The sequence below is a fragment of the Salmo trutta genome, chromosome 20, assembly GCF_901001165.1.
Source record: "Salmo trutta chromosome 20, fSalTru1.1, whole genome shotgun sequence".
Taxonomy (NCBI): Eukaryota; Metazoa; Chordata; class Actinopteri; order Salmoniformes; family Salmonidae; genus Salmo; species Salmo trutta.
In genome coordinates this window covers 39002577-39020588 of record NC_042976.1, presented here as the reverse complement: position 1 = coordinate 39020588, position 18012 = coordinate 39002577, and the positions used below count along the sequence as shown (strand labels likewise).

Genomic DNA, 18012 nt, shown 5'->3' with positions numbered 1-18012 from the left:
CCTGGCTCGCAGTCGGCGTTCCAATTCATCCCAAAGGTGTTCGATGGGGTTGAGGTCGGTGCTCTGTGCAGGCCAGTCAAGTTCTCCCACGCCGACCTCGACAAACCATTTCTGTATGGACCACGCTTTGTCCACAATGTTGGAAGCACAGAATGTCATTGTATGCTGTAGAGTTAAGATTCCCCTTCACTGGAACTAAGGGGCCTAGCCCAAACTATGAAAAACAGCCCCAGACCATTATTCCTCCAAACGGTGTGCTCGATTTTATACACTTGTCAGCAACTGGTGTGGCTGATATAGCTGAATTCACACATTTTTTGAAGGGGTGTCCACATACTTTTGTATGTATTGTGTGTTGACTATTAAAGTGTCCATTTGTTGAACTTAGCAGTCTGCCATCTCTTGAATGCGTAAAGCACAGAATACAACCACAACAGAATCTGGTGTGAGAATTTGTTTATTTTATGCTGCCTTTACAATATGTACCAAGAATAGAATCTATCTCTTTGTATTAGAACAAGTGGAGGGAATTAAACTAGTGTTTTTACATCCAAAATATAAACGAATCATTCTTGAATTTAAAATGTACATTGAAAAAATGCTTGGGTATGGACAAGCTCAACATGCACCCAACAGACACAGCCAACCATTCAATGGATTTATTGTCACAGGCGCACACACTTCCATGGACCCCCACACCCTGTCAGCAAGCAGTGCATGCAGTGTACAATAATAATGCATGTCTTGGTACCATCTCAGCAACACATAAACCTCTTCGGCACAATAGAACCACAGAGTAGTACATCCTCCATTCTCGAAACAGGCACAGTTGCGGAGGGGATCAGCAGCATTGTTTGTCATTACTTGATTCCTTTCACTTAGCAAAAATTCTCTCATCCTAGTGGCTATTCTACTTAGTAGAAAAAGTATATATAAAATGATGAACCTTAATTATTTTTTAAAAGTTATGCAGTTAATAAAACAATGTATACACACCTCACGCTTAGAAGCTTAAAAGACAATATAGTGCTTTTATCTCAATAACTGTACAAAGTTCCTGCAAGAAAAGATCTGTACATGGTTACAGGAAAGTTATGCTAGCAAAAATACAATATAAAAAACACAAAGCCGTACTGAATTCATTCCACTTGTTGTATGGGTAAATGTGCACAAATGCTGCAACTACATATCTGGAAACTTTTAAAATGGATAAAAGTACTTCTATAGATTTATAGTGGTAAAAAACATGTTGGGTTTTGTTCTTGGTCATGTCCCCACCAACACTTGTCAATATTACAGTATCACTTTCAGAAATCCCCGTTTCCCCAACCTATCACAATGATGACGTGATACAGATACTGCTGGAAACAGGACTGTCAGTGTGTTTGATTTGATTAAAAAGCAGAGCCAGCTTGCGTGTTCTTGTGAATAACCCAATCACAAATAGGGCTATTTTCAGATGATTCTTCCAATTGGCACATTAAATCAACACTGTTATGCTAGCGTTATCATTACTGGCCATTATAGTCTCAGTACTGTGTGTGACTGTGCTTGTGCTCTCTTAGTAACTACTGTGAAGTGGATGGCACTTACGCAGGCCTATAGGCGAAACAGAACAGATACAGGGGTCACTGAATGTCCTGCCTCACTCGAGGGACATTGGGTTATGTTACGACAGAGAGTGGGTCACCTCTAGGGCAGCTCAGCAGACAGAGTCAGTGTTGGGAGGCAGCCTCCCACTGCGTCGTGCCTCCTTCTCCCTTTTCTCCCTCTGTTTCTCCAGCTTCTCCTGGGTCTTCCTCATGTCCTTCAGCTTCTTCTTGATGGTGGCCCGGTCACTCTGGCTGGACACGCCCAGGGCCTGACGGGACAAACATCACGGGTCACATTCTAGAACACTACTTTCTGAAATGCATATAAACATCTGACAATTATCCTCTTGTTTATTATGTGTCATTTTCCTTATGCACCGTGTTAGTGTGAATTATTGTGCAATTCACCCAGTGTATGTTTGGCCATTAGGTGGCAGTCAAGGCCTTAGAAACCTGACTGATATTGAGATGAGCGAGATGCAAGACTTCTCTCTCACACGGTATCTGCGCATGTGCAGGGGTCCCTTCCCAGGGCGCCAAAACACTGGAGAAGTGAAGCCTTGCGCTTCAATGCTCTTAGTTGTTGCAGAAATTGACCCACTATGCTTTTTACATCCATGTCATATCGCTGAGTCTACCTTTACATTTTCTTTGGCCTTGTTGCTTGCGATGCCCTCTCACCTTCAACTTGTCACTGTCCAGGTGCATGAGCTGATGGCCATCCACACCCTTGGCAGTGAACTCAGGCGTGTATTGGTCCATGTTCATGCCCATCAACCAGTGACAGATTTGCTTATTGGTCCACTCTGAGACAGGGCGGTTCTGCCACTGGTACTCCTTCCCTGTGGGCACTGGCTCATCATCCAGGGTCTACGGAACACCAAGAAACACATGCCGTCCCAAGAAAACTAACCAAACAACAGTAACAACAACGGATTAAATAGCGAATCAATGTCAGTTACATGACAACATGTAAGCACAATATCAAAATATCATGGCACGGTGCAAAGTGTCTGAAATCCCATAAGAAAAGACGTGCACTGGTCAATTCAGAGTTTGTTACAACGCTGTTAAGTGGAAGAGGCCACGACATGCAGAGGGAGCGTGTTTGTTTTGTTCTACCTGGCATACCTGGCTTGTTTGAGTATGGTAGGCAGAGCTTTGGTCTTAACGTTTATCTGAGTATATAAAACAATCACTTATCAACTGAAACACCAACAAGATAAGCCATACAGCCACAAAACACAAGCATACACACAATCCAACACCATATACAAAGGAATGTTCCTTTCCGCTAAACAGACACAGGAGCAGCACAGATCGTTCTAGGGTCTAAGGAGCCTCTTCTGCTAGTTCAGATAGTGCACATCAAGGACCCAAAGCTGAAGACAGAAACGTGTTTTAACACCACACATGCAACCTCCTTCTCCAGCGGCCATTCACAATTCCATCATCGCAGCCACAAGGGGGCAAAAAGCATGCTTCGAGACTGTCCCGTCTCAGAGACATCTGAGCAGCACCATCCCGCACGGGCTTTTGTGGACGTGGAACAAAGAGAGAGAGCACTCACCTCACTGGACGAGAAGACTAAAGTATGCGAGCGCCCAGGCAGATTGGGCTCTGCAACTAAGCCTGCGATGTCTGAACTGGGGCTGCCAGGGTTTGAATCATCTATGACTGACAAACTCTGGAACAAGTGGAAACAAGGAGGAACGCATTAACTAGACAAACACATGGGTGGGTAAACAACAGTTCTTTACTCTGGGGAGTAAAGCTCTAGGGAGGAAGGGGATCCACAGTAGTACCGTAAAACATGGAACTAAAAGGTTGAGAACTACAAAAGTACATTTCTCTGAAGAAAAAGTGGTGTGCTTGCAAGCTTGTGAAGGATCGATTGATTCCTAGGATAGGATAACGTGAAAGTCACGAAACAAACAAACAAACTACTTCTACTACGACACTTAATACTAATGATCAAATCATGGGTGATATGAATGTGAAATGTTAGATTCAGAATGCCCGACACACTACCACAAACCCAATTCCACTACGACGACACAAATCAAGTCTGGGGGTATAATTAGTATGATCTAGATGCGACATGAACAATCACAACACTAGATGAAGGGTTAGTTCTAGTCTACCAGCTCCTCTAAGATTTGGGGGGGGGGGATAAAAAGGAAATCATACTGTACCAAATCTAACGAGCGACTGAATAAAGAGGACCAGGAGAGATTTGTCTGTTTTGAAAGAAGGACGGTTAGTGAGAGAGCTTGTCAAGACGTTCTCCCGACTTTACACTGTGGATCACACTGCTCTAGCTGGCACAGGACCATGGGACACAAAGTAGAATCCCAGCCAGCCGAACCAGGGGGAGACCCTGTTTGTGGCCAACACTGCCCACACACTGTCCACTATCTCCCCATAGCCCTGGTGCTGTTGGCCTCCATCTACACCCCAGGCAGCCTGGTTGTGAATTAGTCAGGCCTGTTTGAGTAGATGCATTTAAAAATGGGGATAATTCTGTGGTTGTTAAGCCATTGAAATGCCAGTGAATCCTCCTCCTCCTCCTCCTCCTCCTCTCTCTCTGATTAATAACGAGGCTACGTTTGAACTGCAATGTCATCATCCCTCGCTGGGAAACACGACACCGGCCGGCCGGCTGGCTGCTGCACATCTCTTGACTGGATTCTCTATTCATTTCCATGCAGAGCAGAAACCTTGAACTGTGGACTACTGACCAATGAATCACTGACTTATTACTGGCAAACATACCATGAATTGGTCCAGAAATGACAGAGAGGGGTCAGTTCAGTGACACAGGGAAGGCATTTCATTTCACTTTGTAGTAACCAGAGCCATTTATTTAGAGAGTTAGGCCAACTTTCTGAATACTCAGTTGCATAGCATTGTTTAATCATCCCCCATGTAATGTTAATGTGGTGCTAACATGGCTGCCATAGAATGTTGTAGTGTCATGTAAAATGAATCATACTGGCCCAACTCTTTAAATCCATGGCTTTAGTAGTAGCTAATGAAATGTCCTTTTGAGTCCCGGCTGGATTTGGCATACTAATTAAAATTGCTTAATACAATCTCTCCTTAATGCAAACGTCTTCTGCTTTTGTTTGTTACCGGTGATCCTGAAATGACTAAACATATGTGTCTAGATTATGAGTGCTTTTTCTTTCCGTCTTTTGATGGGGTCAGCTGTGTGCGCGTGCTTACCTTGTTTTTGCGGTCCTGGCTCTGCTCGCTGCTGGTTTCAGTGGCTGCGTACGGTAGGCTGCTGCTGGAGGACGAAGGCTCCTTGTCCCTGTCTCGGTCTCTGTCCCCGAACCAGGAGAAGGGCATACAGGTGGGTATAGAGGTCATGGACTCAGAGGGGGACAGGTTCCCTCCAGATTCCTCCAGGAGCTCGGCAGAACCCCTGGGCATTAAGAAAATTAAGAAAAATAAGCTAAGTCTCCAAATTACATGTTGTCTCTTCAATAGCATTAAGTTCCTCAGATAGCAGAGCTGTGAGTGTACGGTGATGACATAGCCAGGATGTGGTGACACAGTAGGCATAGTGACATGACATACCTGCTGTCCAGAGATGCTCGCATCGCCTCCTTGTCATTTTTCTTCCCTTTGCCACCAGACTTCCGAAGGCCACTGTTGGTTTTCAAAAGCTATAGATAACACAGGACTGACAGGACTGTCACATTGAAAACAAAATCATTCTCTCAGGCACTTACCCAAAAATGGTCTTTTTGGGTTTTCCTGCTGAAGAACTCTCATTTGTCTCATCTGTAACAGAGTCACATTTTCAAAAGAACATAATTACATCAACTGCTGCAAGCAGAGAGCCAGTAAGAGACATCAATATGGGGACAGTCAGCGGTGATAGCAGCAACATCTTGTTTTGTAAATGTACTGTGTGAGGAGAACGCTGTGGTTAGCAGACTGATCTCTGGATGTGGGACAGTACCTTTGAGCTCCTTGCCCTTCCCCTTGGACTCCCTTTTCTTGACACTGCGCAGGAGCCCTGAGGGGGAGTGTGGCGAGAGCGAAGAGGTATCTTTAGGCGGCGACAGAGAAGGACTGCTCCCACTCTCGGCGCTGTTTCTCTGGGACGGGGGCAGGGAGGAACTGCTGGAGAGCTCCAGCTTGCTCCTGGATCTCTCCCCAGCCTCGGTGATCTCGTCCTTCTGGCCGTTCCCAGGGTAACAGATGGGCACTGGCAGGGACAGGCTCTCCTGGATGGACCTTCTCCTCCTGGCATAGTCCTCCTCTGCATCCTCCCCCTCTTCCTTGTACTCCTGGAGGGAAAAACACAGTCAGCAGTGATGACAAAAGAGACAAACCGTGTCCCAGTGATGGGACTGACACATGAACATTGGTATTGAACATGCAGTCAATAGAAGGAGATGAGGAAGGATGTATCTATGAATTACCTAGTACTATTCACCCTGATATTATTTCCAAAATGATTGAGAGTACATTCTGAGCTGACCTGCGACTGGCAAGGGGACGCGTCAAGGTTCTCCTTCAGTTTGTTGCGAGACGGACGATTCCTCCTTGGGGCCAGTAAGCCCTTGGCCTTGTGTGCACTGGTGTCCAAGCGGTCAGTCTCAGGGACCAGCTCGCTCCAGTCTGTATCTGTGGAGGAGGGATAAAAACACAGCTCGGTACAATAGACAGCAGGCCTGGGAATTGTCAGGGACCTCATGATACGATATCACGTTACTGCAGATACGATTCAATACTGCGATTTGATGTACCAACCATATTGCTGACTATGAGTCTGGTGCAGAGAGACGAGAGTATGAGAAAACGAGTTTTGATCAGTCAGGGAAATAAAAGTGGTGAAAACATGTTGGCTCACTATCCCAAAATAATACTGCGATAAGTGACTGTCACTTTTTTGCTCCATCACTACTACACGGGGTACACTATTCCCAGACACTGATTTTCAGAGACTGTGGCTGCTTCACAAATTGCACCCTATTCCCTATTTAGTGAGCTACATCTGGTCAGGGCCCACTGGTTCACTGAGTGGACAAACCATTAGGAACACCTCTAATATTGAGTTGCACCCCCTTTTGCCTTCAGAACTGCCTCAATTCTTTGGTGCATGGATTCGAGAAGGTGTTGAAGGCGTTCCACAGGGATGCCGGCTCATGATGACTCCAATGCCTCTCACAGTTGTGTCAAGTTGGTGACATCAATAAGGGATCACAGCTTTCACCTGAATTTCACCTGGTCATCCTGTCATGTTCCTAATGTTTTGTGCACTCAGTGTATAGTAAAAAAGGTGGCATTTGAGACTCTCGCCCTCCTTTAGTGGTAAATGGAGGGTGGCTCCTAGCCTCGTACTTACCTAACAGTAGAGAGTCCACAGACTGTGTGTTGGTGACAGGGCCTTCACTCCCCTGGCTGCTCCATCTCCTTTCCTCTGCAAAGTCCTGACCTGACTGGGTCTCCACGTGGTCAGCAGACGGACCGCTGCCCTCCAGGACGGCTATCTGAGGAGAGAACCACAGAACGGACCGTCAACCCTCTCTCCTTCTCCACTAGGTCTGAACCCTCTCTCTCCTTCTCCACTAGGTCTGAACCCTCTCTCTCTCTCCTTCTCCACTAGGTCTGAACCCTCTCTCTCCTTCTCCACTAGGTCTGAACACTCTCTCCTTCTCCACTAGGTCTGAACCCTCTCTCCTTCTCCACTAGGTCTGAACCCTCTCTCTCTCTCCTTCTCCACTAGGTCTGAACCCTCTCTCTCCTTCTCCACTAGGTCTGAACCCTCTCTCCTTCTCCACTACGTCTGAACCGTCTCTCTCTCTCTCTCCCCTTCTCCACTAGGTCTGAACCCTCTCTCTCTCTCTCTCTCTCTCTCCCCTTCTCCACTAGGTCTGAACCCTCTCTCTCTCTCCTTCTCCACTAGGTCTGAACCCTCTCTCTCTCTCCTTCTCCACTAGGTCTGAACCCTCTCTCTCTCTCCTTCTCCACTAGGTCTGAACCCTCTCTCTCTCTCTCCTTCTCCACTAGGTCTGAACCCTCTCTCTCTCTCCTTCTCCACTAGGTCTGAACCCTCTCTCTCCTTCTCCACTAGGTCTGAACCCTCTCTCTCTCTCCTTCTCCACTAGGTCTGAACCCTCTCTCTCTCTCCCCTTCTCCATTAGGTCTGAACCCCCTCTCTCTCTCCCCTTCTCCACTAGGGCTGAACCCTCTCTCTCTCTTTCCTTCTCCACTAGGTCTGAACCCTCTCTCTCTCTCCTTCTCCACTAGGTCTGAACCCTCTCTCTCCTTCTCCACTAGGTCTGAACCCTCTCTCTCTCTCCTTCTCCACTAGGTCTGAACCCTCTCTCTCTCTCCTTCTCCATTAGGTCTGAACCCCCTCTCTCTCTCTCCTTCTCCACTAGGTCTGAACCCTCTCTCTCTCTCCTTCTCCACTAGGTCTGAACCCTCTCTCTCTCTCTCCTTCTCCACTAGGTCTGAACCCTCTCTCTCTCTCCCCTTCTCCACTAGGTCTGAACCCCCTCTCTCTCTCCCCTTCTCCACTAGGGCTGAACCCTCTCTCTCTCTCTCCTTCTCCACTAGGGCTGAACCCTCTCTCTCTCTCCTTCTCCACTAGGTCTGAACCCTCTCTCTCTTTCCTTCTCCACTAGGTCTGAACCCTCTCTCTCTCTCTCCTTCTCCACTAGGTCTGAACCCTCTCTCTCTCTCCTTCTCCACTAGGTCTGAACCCTCTCTCTCTCTCCTTCTCCATTAGGTCTGAACCCCCTCTCTCTCTCTCCCCTTCTCCACTAGGGCTGAACCCTCTCTCTCTCTCCTTCTCCACTAGGGCTGAACCCTCTCTCTCTCTCTCCTTCTCCACTAGGGCTGAACCCTCTCTCTCTCCTTCTCCACTAGGTCTGAACCCTCTCTCTCTCTCCTCCACTAGGTCTGAACCCTCTCTCTCCTTCTCCACTAGGTCTGAACCCTCTCTCCTTCTCCACTAGGTCTGAACCCTCTCTCCTTCTCCACTAGGTCTGAACCTCTCCTTCTCCACTAGGTCTGAACCCTCTCTCTCTCTCCCTCTCCTTCTCCACTAGGTCTGAACCCTCTCTCTCTCTCTCTCCCCTTCTCCACTAGGTCTGAACCCCCTCTCTCTCTCTCTCTCCTTCTCCACTAGGTCTGAACCCCCTCTCTCTCTCCCTCTCCTTCTCCACTAGGTCTGAACCCTCTCTCTCTCTCTCTCCCCTTCTCCACTAGGTCTGAACCCTCTCTCCTTCTCCACTAGGTCTGAACCCTCTCTCTCCTTCTCCACTATGTCTAAACCCTCTCTCCTTCTCCACTAGGTCTGAACCCTCTCTCTCCTTCTCCACTAGGTCTAAACCCCCTCTCCTTCTCCACTAGGTCTGTTCTAATATTCCAGTCTCTTTCTCATAATTTGTAAATGAGAACTTTTTCTCAACTAGCCTACCTGGTTAAATAAAGGTGAAATTAAAAAGAAATAACATGTTCCTCTCACCCTGTCCTGCAGGCTTCCAAGCTGCTCCTTGTACCATCGGTCCTTCTCATCTAGAACTTTCTTCAGCTCCTCCTCCTTCTTCACAAAGTCAATCTCCCTGGAAAGGAATCAGACCATTAGACTTCAAAATCATTCCACTGACGTGTGGACATACAGTGCATTCGGCAAGTATTCAGACCCCTTCCCTTTTTCTACATTTTGCTACTTTACAGCCTTGTTCTAAAATTGATTAAATTAATGTTTTCCTCATCAATCTACACTCAATACCCCATAATGACAAAGTGAAAACAGGTTTTTAGAAATGTTTGCAAATGTAATAAAAATAAAAACATATACCTTATTTACAGTATTCAGACCCTTTGCTATGAGACTTGAAATTGAGCTCAGGTCAAGGTCCCCAAGAACACAATGGCCTCCATCATTCTTAAATGGAAGAAGTTTGGAACCACCAAGACTCTTCCTAGAGCTGGCCGCCCAGCCAAACTGAGCAATCGGGGGAGAAGGGCCTTGGTCAGGGACCAAGAACCCGATGGTCACTCTGACAGAGCTCCAGAATTCCTCTGTGGAGATTGGAGAACCTTCCAGAAGGACAACCCTCTTGGAGTTTGCCAAAAGGCACCTAAAGGATTCTCAGACCTTGAGAAACAATATTCTCTGGTCTGATGAAACCAAGATTGAACTCTTTGGCCTGAATGCAAAGTGTCACGTCTGGAGGAAACCTGGGTGAAACCTACCCTACGGTGAAGCACGGTGGTGGCAGCAGGGACTGGGAGACTAGTCAGGATCAAGGGAAAGATGAACGGAGAAAAGTACAGAGAGACCCTTGATGCAAACCTGCTCCAGAGTGCTCAGGACCTCAGATTGGGGTGAAGGTTCAACTTCCAACAGGACAACAACCATAAGCACACAGCCAAGACAATGCAGGAGTGGCTTGGGGACAAGTCTCTGAATGTCCTTGAGTGGCCCTGCCAGAGCCCGGACTTGAACCCAATCGAACATCTCTGGAAAGACCTGAAAATAGCTGTGCATCAACGCTCCCCATCCAACCTGACAGAGCTTGAGAGGATTTGCAGTGATGAATGGGAGAAACTCCCCAAATACAGGTGTGCCAAGCTTGTAGTGTCATACCCAAGAAGACTCGAGGCTGTAATCACTGCCAAAGGTGCTTCAGCAAAGTACTGATTAAAGGGTCTGAATACTTCTGTACATGTGATATCTTATTTTTTTTGCAAAAATGTATACAAACCTGTTTTTGCTTTGTCATTACGGGGTATTGTGTGTAGATTGATGAGGGGGGAAAAACGATTTAATCCATTTTAGAATAAGGCTGTAACGCAATAAAATGTGGAAAAAGTCAAGGGATCTGAATACTTTCCAAATGCACTGGACTGTACTTTCTATACAACATGACTCAGCATAGAGGAAGTGGAAGAATGCCTTCAGCTTGATCAGAGTGAGGGAAGCACAGGTCAACACAAGTCAAGACTTCGAATGCAATAATGCACTTCTAAATAACTTCACCCTAAGTGAACTCAACTCACTTCTGCTGGTAATCTTTGAGAAGTTTCTTGGCCTTGTTGTATTTCTTGTCCAGGGCCTCGTACTGGCTCTGGGTCTCAGACAGGTGCTCGTTGACAGTTTTACACAGAGCCTGGGCCTCTAGCCAGTACCCTTCCAGATTCAACATTTTCTCATTGCTGCTCTCAATCTTCTGCTCCAACTCAGCCACTCTCGTCTCCCTGGATGCTTTGTCCTCCTCGGACGCCCTTAACTGTAGAGGTATTGTATATATTTTTAGTACCTAAATCTAAGGGCTTCTCATCAACAAGTACAATCAACATATTCAAATCATTACGGTCAGTCAGATGAGACAGACAGACGACAATTACGGGTTGGTCACCGGCCGGGCGACAGATTGCGCTCCATGCGTACTCATGTTTATGAAAGAGTAGCTTGCTCTTCAGATGTACATACCTTTTCCTTCAGTTGGTTTATTGCCGCTGTTCCTAAGCTGTGTTTCAGCTGGAGCTAGGGTGAAGAAAGAAACCATTTAAGTAACAAAAACAAGCACATTTCACACAAACAATTACACATCCACCATAATATAAACCTGTGATAATACTAAATCAGGTGAATTACCTCCTGGAATTTTAAGCCCATCTGCGTGGAGTCCATGTTGAAGGGCATGAACATGGCCTCTGTCTCCGGCAGGTCAAACACCTCCACCGTCCTTCCGCCGGAGAAACTAGACCCTAGCATATCTTCCTCCTCTCCGTCTTCCTCCTCGTAGTGCTCCTCCTGAAACATAACCAACCACAACCACACGATGACATCACACGGCCAGTCACCTAGCCACGCCCGCGTGGCGCCCTGCGGCCCGGCACCCAGCAGGGAGGTATGGGTAATCACTACATCATATGTGACAGCCCGCAGAGAGCCGAGCGGGAGCCCTGTGTCAGAAGGAAACTCATCTCTGCGTCAACATGTTCCATCACACAACCAACCCCAAACATGAGGCAACACAGGGAAAAACACTGCATAAATCCACACACAACTCATTGACTTGCATACCTACACAGAAATAATCAAATATCTTCCCATTTTGTCACCCACCACCAAGTGCACAGCTCCTTGTACACGAGTAGCCCAGTATTGAAGTAGATGCATGCGTATGAAATATGTTCCACAACGGGACATGTATATATATGACCTTTTAAGATCCAATAGGCTTAAGCTTTGCCTTGCTTTTCCAGGAGCCCTACCTTTCTGTACTCAGTTCCTCTATAAATAAAGGCTTGTGGTTGCTTGTGCTTTTGAAAAGCAAACATTGCACAATTCCAGCAGGCTCCAGCAGCCAGACCATCCCCCCCCCCACCCCCCCAGGGTAACAACACACCATGCTTATTCACTGCTACCTTCCCGGCTGGAGTGTGACTGGACTGGGCTAACCACAGGGCCAGGGGCCAGGGTTGGGTGAGGCCGCCCAGGTGACTCACCTCCTCGGTGGACTGTTCGTAGGGGTCGTCTCGGTGCTGCTGCTCCTGCTGGCTCTTCTCCTGCTCCAGAGTCTCACTGATCAGACGCGCCACCTCGCTCTGTGTCCCCGGCTTCTCCCGGCCAATCAGAAAGCTGTTTGTGTGAGACCGTGGTAGGTCAGCGTGAAGAGGGGTAGAACCAGCAGACGCCTGGCTGGTCGATGACATTCCCTTTGCTCTAAGCCTTGGCATACCAGTTTAGTTCCAATCATAATAGCTGACTCATGCTGATAAGAGTCATTGTAAATGTAAGGCAAAACGGATTAAACCTGTTTATTGAACTTGGGGTCATTCACTGGTAGGCTACCGGACGGCCAGACGTATAATCTCAGAACACAGGGGCCGAGGTTAGTCACACCTAGGATCATAACAACTTATTTCAAAAGGACTACTGAAGCTGGACTGAGCTCACCTGACCGTTCCTTTAGTGTTCTTCAGGACTGTCGCAGCAAACAGCTGAGTCACTCCCACCAGACTGATCCCATCCACCTCCACTATCTGGTCATTCACCTGGATCCTAGTGTGAAAGGACAACATGTAATCGTAAGGCAACGCGGATGTTGGAAAGAGGGCGTGTAATCGACAAGGGATGCACTGTAACCATGTTGTATTAACTCTTTTCCTTTTTTTCGGTGAACAAATTCTTCCAGCTGGCAGCGCAACATAAGGCCAGATTCCCTGGGAAGCAGAAGGAGCTATTTTCTTTCGCTGCCTTACAGGGTTATAAATACAGCCAGTTGCTTAGAAATGGTGTCTGAAGACCATGGGGAAATGAAGCATTTGTACCCTTTCACATCCCGACAGTGCTGTGGATCATCGTGATGGCTCTATAATGCACCCAGAGACAGTTCCAGGTGTCTACTGTACAACACATTTTAACTGCCAAGGTTAAAACATGGTTCAAATGGGAATGCTTCCGTTAAGCACTGTAGAGTGCAATGCGCTCCCCCCAGGGGGTGGGGCATCACCTGCCATCCCGTTCAGCCGCTCCCCGCTCTGTTATGGTCTTCACAAAGATTCCCAGTTTCTCCAGGCCCTGGTCAGCTCCCACTCCCATCCCTATGATACTGATGCCCAGGCCGTTATCTCCTGTGGGACAAACAAGGATGTGGAGTTAGAATGGATGGATGGGACCCTTGTGATGATAATGCTGCTCTTTGCCAGGGAGGCCTTGTAAAAAGAAAACCTCAGATGGTACTCAGAGACACTTGGATTAATAAAGGAAAGATGAAATACAGACGAGAACACGGACCCTTTTCAATTTCCACGGGGAATACGTCCATCTTCTCCACCCTCTTCTCCAGCTCGTACTCAGCTGACGCGGCCACGGGGTCCACCTCATCGTTGCGCCGGTCGTATTCCTCGTTAGAGTAGGTGCTGAACACCTGCAGTGTGGAAACAAGCACAAGAGGGCTTACAACTAGGCTCACCACAGCGTCCCCACACTCCAACAACAAGCAATGGACTTAAAAGGTTAACTCTCAACCCCAATTTCTGCCTTTGCCCGACCCCTTACAACAAAGAAGAAACGCATTCAGGTGAGAATTGCTCTTAAATATTCATTTTGGCGGTGGGTAAACATAGTTGTACCTGATCCCAACACTTTCTCACTCTGATAATAGAATTATGAGCATCACGAACAAATACGGCTCTGGACAGCTAGTTAGCTCACAGTGGTAAAGCGCAGAGTTCCTGACATCTATTGCCACTTGCGGTGTAAGTTTGAATCCTCCAATGGACTCATATTTATTGCGGTATTGTGTTGGGAAGAAAAGTGCAATCATCACTTTCAATATAAAGATTAGTGGCTCAATTCGATCCAACCCTCATTGCAGTATTTACCCAGTAGCTCTTTTTCCAGTGGTCAAATACACGCACAAAATGGTCTTGGGTACTGTATAAAAACCTACAACTACTACCAGGTGTGACCCCTCTCACAGGTATGCTTTCACTTTTCAGAATTAGAAGTGTGTGGGCACGGGATGAATATTGTATATAAAGGATAAAAACAATTATTAAGAAAAAACATCTGCCCCATATGGGATTAGAATTTACAACCACTGAACTATTTTGCAAAAAAAATAACAAATATTAACTGAAATATCACATTTACATAAGTATTCAGACCCTTTAATCAGTACTTTGTTGAAGCACCTTTGGCAGAGATTACAGCCTCGAGTCTTCTTGGGTATGACGCTACAAGCTTGGCACACCTGTATTTGGGGTGTATCTCCCATTCATCTCTGCTCTCTCAAGCTCTGTCAGGTTGGATGGGGAGCGTCGCTGCACAGCTATTTTCAGGTCTCTCCAGAGATGTTCGATCGGGTTCAAGCCCGGGCTCTGGCTAGGCCACTCAAGGACATTCAGAGACTTGTCCTGAAGCCACTCCTGCGTTGTCTTGGCTGTGTGCTTAGGGTCGTTGTCCTGTTGGAAGGCGAACCTTCGCCCCAGTCGGAGGTCCTGAGCACTCTGGAGAAGGTTTTCATCAAGGATCTCTGTACTTTGCTCTGTTCATCTTTGCCTCAATCTGGACTAGTCTCCCAGTTCCTGCCGATGAAAAACATTCCCACAGTATGATGCTGCCACCACCATGCTTCACCGTAGGAATGGTGCCAGGTTTCCTCCAGATGTGACACTTGGCATTCAGGCCAAAGAGTTCAATCTTGGTTTCATCAGACCAGAGAATATTGTTTCTTGTGGTATGAAAGTTCTTAGGTGACTTTTGGTAAACTCCAAGCGGGCTGTCATTTTACTGAGGAGTGGGTTCCATCTGGCCACTCTACCATAAAGTCCTGATTGGTGGAGTGCTGCAGAGATGGTTGTCCTTCTGGAAGGTTCTCCCATCTCCACAGAGGAACTCTGGAGCTCTGTCAGAGTGACCATCGGGTTCTTGGTCACCTCCCTGACCAAGGCCCTTCTCCCCCGATTGCTCAGTTTGGCCCGGCGGCCAGCTCTAGGAAGAATCTTGGTGGTTCCAAACTTCTTCCATTTAAGAATGATGGAGGCCAATTCCTTCAACCTCATTGTTTTGTTTTTGCTCTGACATGCACTGTCAACTGTGGGACGTTATATAGAAAGGTATGTGCCTTTCCAAATCATGTCCAATCAACTGAATTTACCACAGGTGTACTCCAAGTTATAAAAACATATCAAGGATGATCAATGGAAACAGGATGCACCGGAGCTCAGTGACGATACTCATAGCAAAGGGTCTGAATATTTACGTAAATAAGGTACATTTTCGCTTTGTCATTATGGGCTAAGTTAAATGTAGTTAATTTTAGAATAAGGCTGTAACGTAACAAAATGTGGAAAAAGGGAAAAGGTCTGAATACTTTCTCAAATATACTGTAAGAAACGGTAAGCAAATACATTTAAATTTAGTCATACGTGGCAATGTGCCTTACTGCCTTTTGAATTTTGTGTAACGTCAGTTGTCTAGTCAAGGAAGCGTCATGCTAAATATATTGGCACACTTCACTTACCAAAACCATTACCAAATAAGTCATGCTGTCACCAGGTTTTATAGTAAGCCTTGAGGTGGTACCACCCAGCACATCTAGAAGAGAGTGTATTTCATATCAAACCCCTCCCTTGAGATGATGTAGGTGCCTCTATATCACGATTTCAATGGTAGAATTGAACCTCTAGGGGCAAAATAGGCTAGATTTACTACTAAAAGACCAAAATATATGACTTCTGGAACAAACTTAAAATGAAGACCAGAATTGGTGTTTCATTATAACTAAGCCAAAAACATTTGGTTTTCAATTATTTTTATTTACTTCATGAAAGTTTCTCTGTAATAAGGGCCAGACACATTTTCTGTCTGCCTGTACTCATAAAACGAGTGTTATTCTCTAAAATAGGCCTGTTCTGCTTAAAACTATTCTATTTATCAGTCTCTACTGTGGTTATGAGTTTCAATAAATACGAAGCAGACTAGGCCTTGAGGTCTCAAACTCTAACCCTTCTTCATTAGTTATAAATAAAAATAAAGTGATCCCAGTACCATCAACAGTTGTTCACCCTTTGTATTGCCAGTGAAAGAAGCCTCTGTCTCTGTTATTTTTCAGACAGTGAGGTAGCTCAGTGTCTCACCAGTTTACAGCAAACAGACGCGCTGAGGCATACAAATGCCCGTATGCACAAAGACGCACTGTTCCAGGGATTTCATTAAGGTTTAAAGAACCTATGATTTGAGCAGACATAACATAGCAGGCTGGTTCAGTCTCAGTTCACTGACGATGTGGCTGATTTGTTGTTAGGAACCTAGTTGCACACACAGTATGGCAGGCAAAGAACGCCCCGCGAGAAAGTAGGCCACAGCTGGGAGGAAAAGAGGAATAGATGTGGCAAAGAGCAATGCTCTGTGGCAACAGGTGGTAATCCTCAGTGCTAAAATGAAGAGATGACATGAACAGCGGACAGAAAGCCTGTATTCAGTCCCCAATCTTCTGCTCTCTGCCAGGTTTCATTGCAGGTTGGCCATTTCTATGATTAAATCAAACATAGCATACTATGGTATAAATACTAAAGTATTTACTGTAAGTGAGTTTTTGCAGACGTTACTGTAGTATTTACAGTTAACTATAATATAAATAGTGTAGTAAAAGCAAAATGTAGTTTAAATACACACTATAGTAATTAGTGTAGTGTTTTTGCAGATTGTAGTATACTGCAGTGTTTCTGCAGAAATTACTGTAGTATTTACTATAGTGTTTTTGTTGCATTATCTTTGACATAGAAGTGAAACCTCCTGGAGAAACACTAAAATAGCAAAGTTTCCATAAACTGTAGGTTGGTCGGTAGGAACGACTGGGGTCTGAACAGATAGTTCAGAGATTCTGCTCTATAACCTGTACTCAACAAAATTTGGTCTATACTTGGCATGTAGGTTTCTTACTTATGGATGGCACAAATGGGATATGGGGAGGGAAATGGGCAGGGTATATGCAAATTAAACACTCTAGTATTTACTATAGTTAAAAAAGTGTCATGTTTTGCAGACCTTCCTGCAGTATTTGCTAATGTTTTTTTTTCTTCCAGATAATACTGTAGTATATGCTATAGTATTCTACAGTATACTACAACATTCTATAGTAAGTACTACACATGATCGATGGATACTAGAGTGTGTAGTATAGTATTCTACAGTATACTACAGTTTACTCCAGAATTACAGTATATAGTATGTACTGTAGTATTCTATATTAAAATGTAAGTATTTTGGGAATCTGGGTTTGGCGGATGTCAGGAAACCCCTACCTGGCAGAATGCATAGTGCCAACTGTAAAGTTTGGTGGAGGAGGATCTGGGGCTGCTTTTCATGGTTCGGGCTAGGCCCCTTAGTTCCAGTGAAGGGATATTTAATGGTATCTTTCAGACGATTCTGTACTTCCAACATTGTGGCAACAGTTTGGGGAAGGTCCTTTCATGTTTCAGCATGACAATGCCCCCGTGCACAAAGCGAGGTCTGTACAGAAATGGTTTGTGAGATCGGTGTGGAAGAACTTGACTGAGCCAGAGCAAGCAGTGCAGCCAGATGGGAATTCAAAGCTGCTTTTTACAGATGAGCACAGGTCTGCTCTGGGACATCACCAGTAACACAGTAAGCTCTACTGATCACAGGGATGGAGGGACAGTCAAGAATAAATCAGCCCACATACAGCAGTCTTCGCTCTTCAGCGTTGATTTTTTTTCGGACATCCTGTGTCAAGAACTCTGGGAAACTGCAGATTTGTTTGGGTTTAAAAGAAAAGGAATGCTGACGAGTCTACAACTGTCAAAGCCAAAGGAATGAACTCAGTCGAGTGTGGATTCTGTTCTCCCTCATTTCTAAGGCATGGGGTCAGCTTCAAGTGTGACCTCACTGAAACAGTGCTCTCCA

At 45.9% G+C, this 18012-nt stretch overlaps 1 protein-coding gene across 4 annotated transcripts in view; it reads right to left on the bottom strand.

Annotated features, from left to right (window-relative positions):
* Nucleotides 1-439: 439 nt before the first annotated feature.
* Nucleotides 440-18012, bottom strand: part of LOC115156012 (neurabin-1) — a 35675-nt gene continuing 18102 nt past the window's right edge. Inside the window, exons 3-20 of one of the 4 annotated variants that reach the window (XM_029703193.1) lie at nt 13375-13507; nt 13091-13211; nt 12535-12639; nt 12084-12216; nt 11227-11385; nt 11062-11115; nt 10629-10858; nt 9088-9184; nt 6958-7102; nt 6091-6236; nt 5566-5896; nt 5333-5384; nt 5178-5249; nt 4821-4920; nt 3788-3832; nt 3163-3279; nt 2274-2462; nt 440-1861 (exon numbers count right to left, since the gene is read on the bottom strand). In XM_029703193.1, the coding sequence (XP_029559053.1) occupies nt 1703-1861; nt 2274-2462; nt 3163-3279; nt 3788-3832; nt 4821-4920; nt 5178-5249; nt 5333-5384; nt 5566-5896; nt 6091-6236; nt 6958-7102; nt 9088-9184; nt 10629-10858; nt 11062-11115; nt 11227-11385; nt 12084-12216; nt 12535-12639; nt 13091-13211; nt 13375-13507 (2388 nt within the window). In that variant the 3' untranslated portion in view covers nt 440-1702. Of the gene's footprint in view, nt 1862-2273; nt 2463-3162; nt 3280-3787; nt 3833-4820; nt 5023-5177; nt 5250-5332; nt 5385-5565; nt 5897-6090; nt 6237-6957; nt 7103-9087; nt 9185-10628; nt 10859-11061; nt 11116-11226; nt 11386-12083; nt 12217-12534; nt 12640-13090; nt 13212-13374; nt 13508-18012 lie in introns of all 4 variants that reach the window. The other 3 variants (XM_029703191.1, XM_029703192.1, XM_029703194.1) reach the window with 3 other exon arrangements.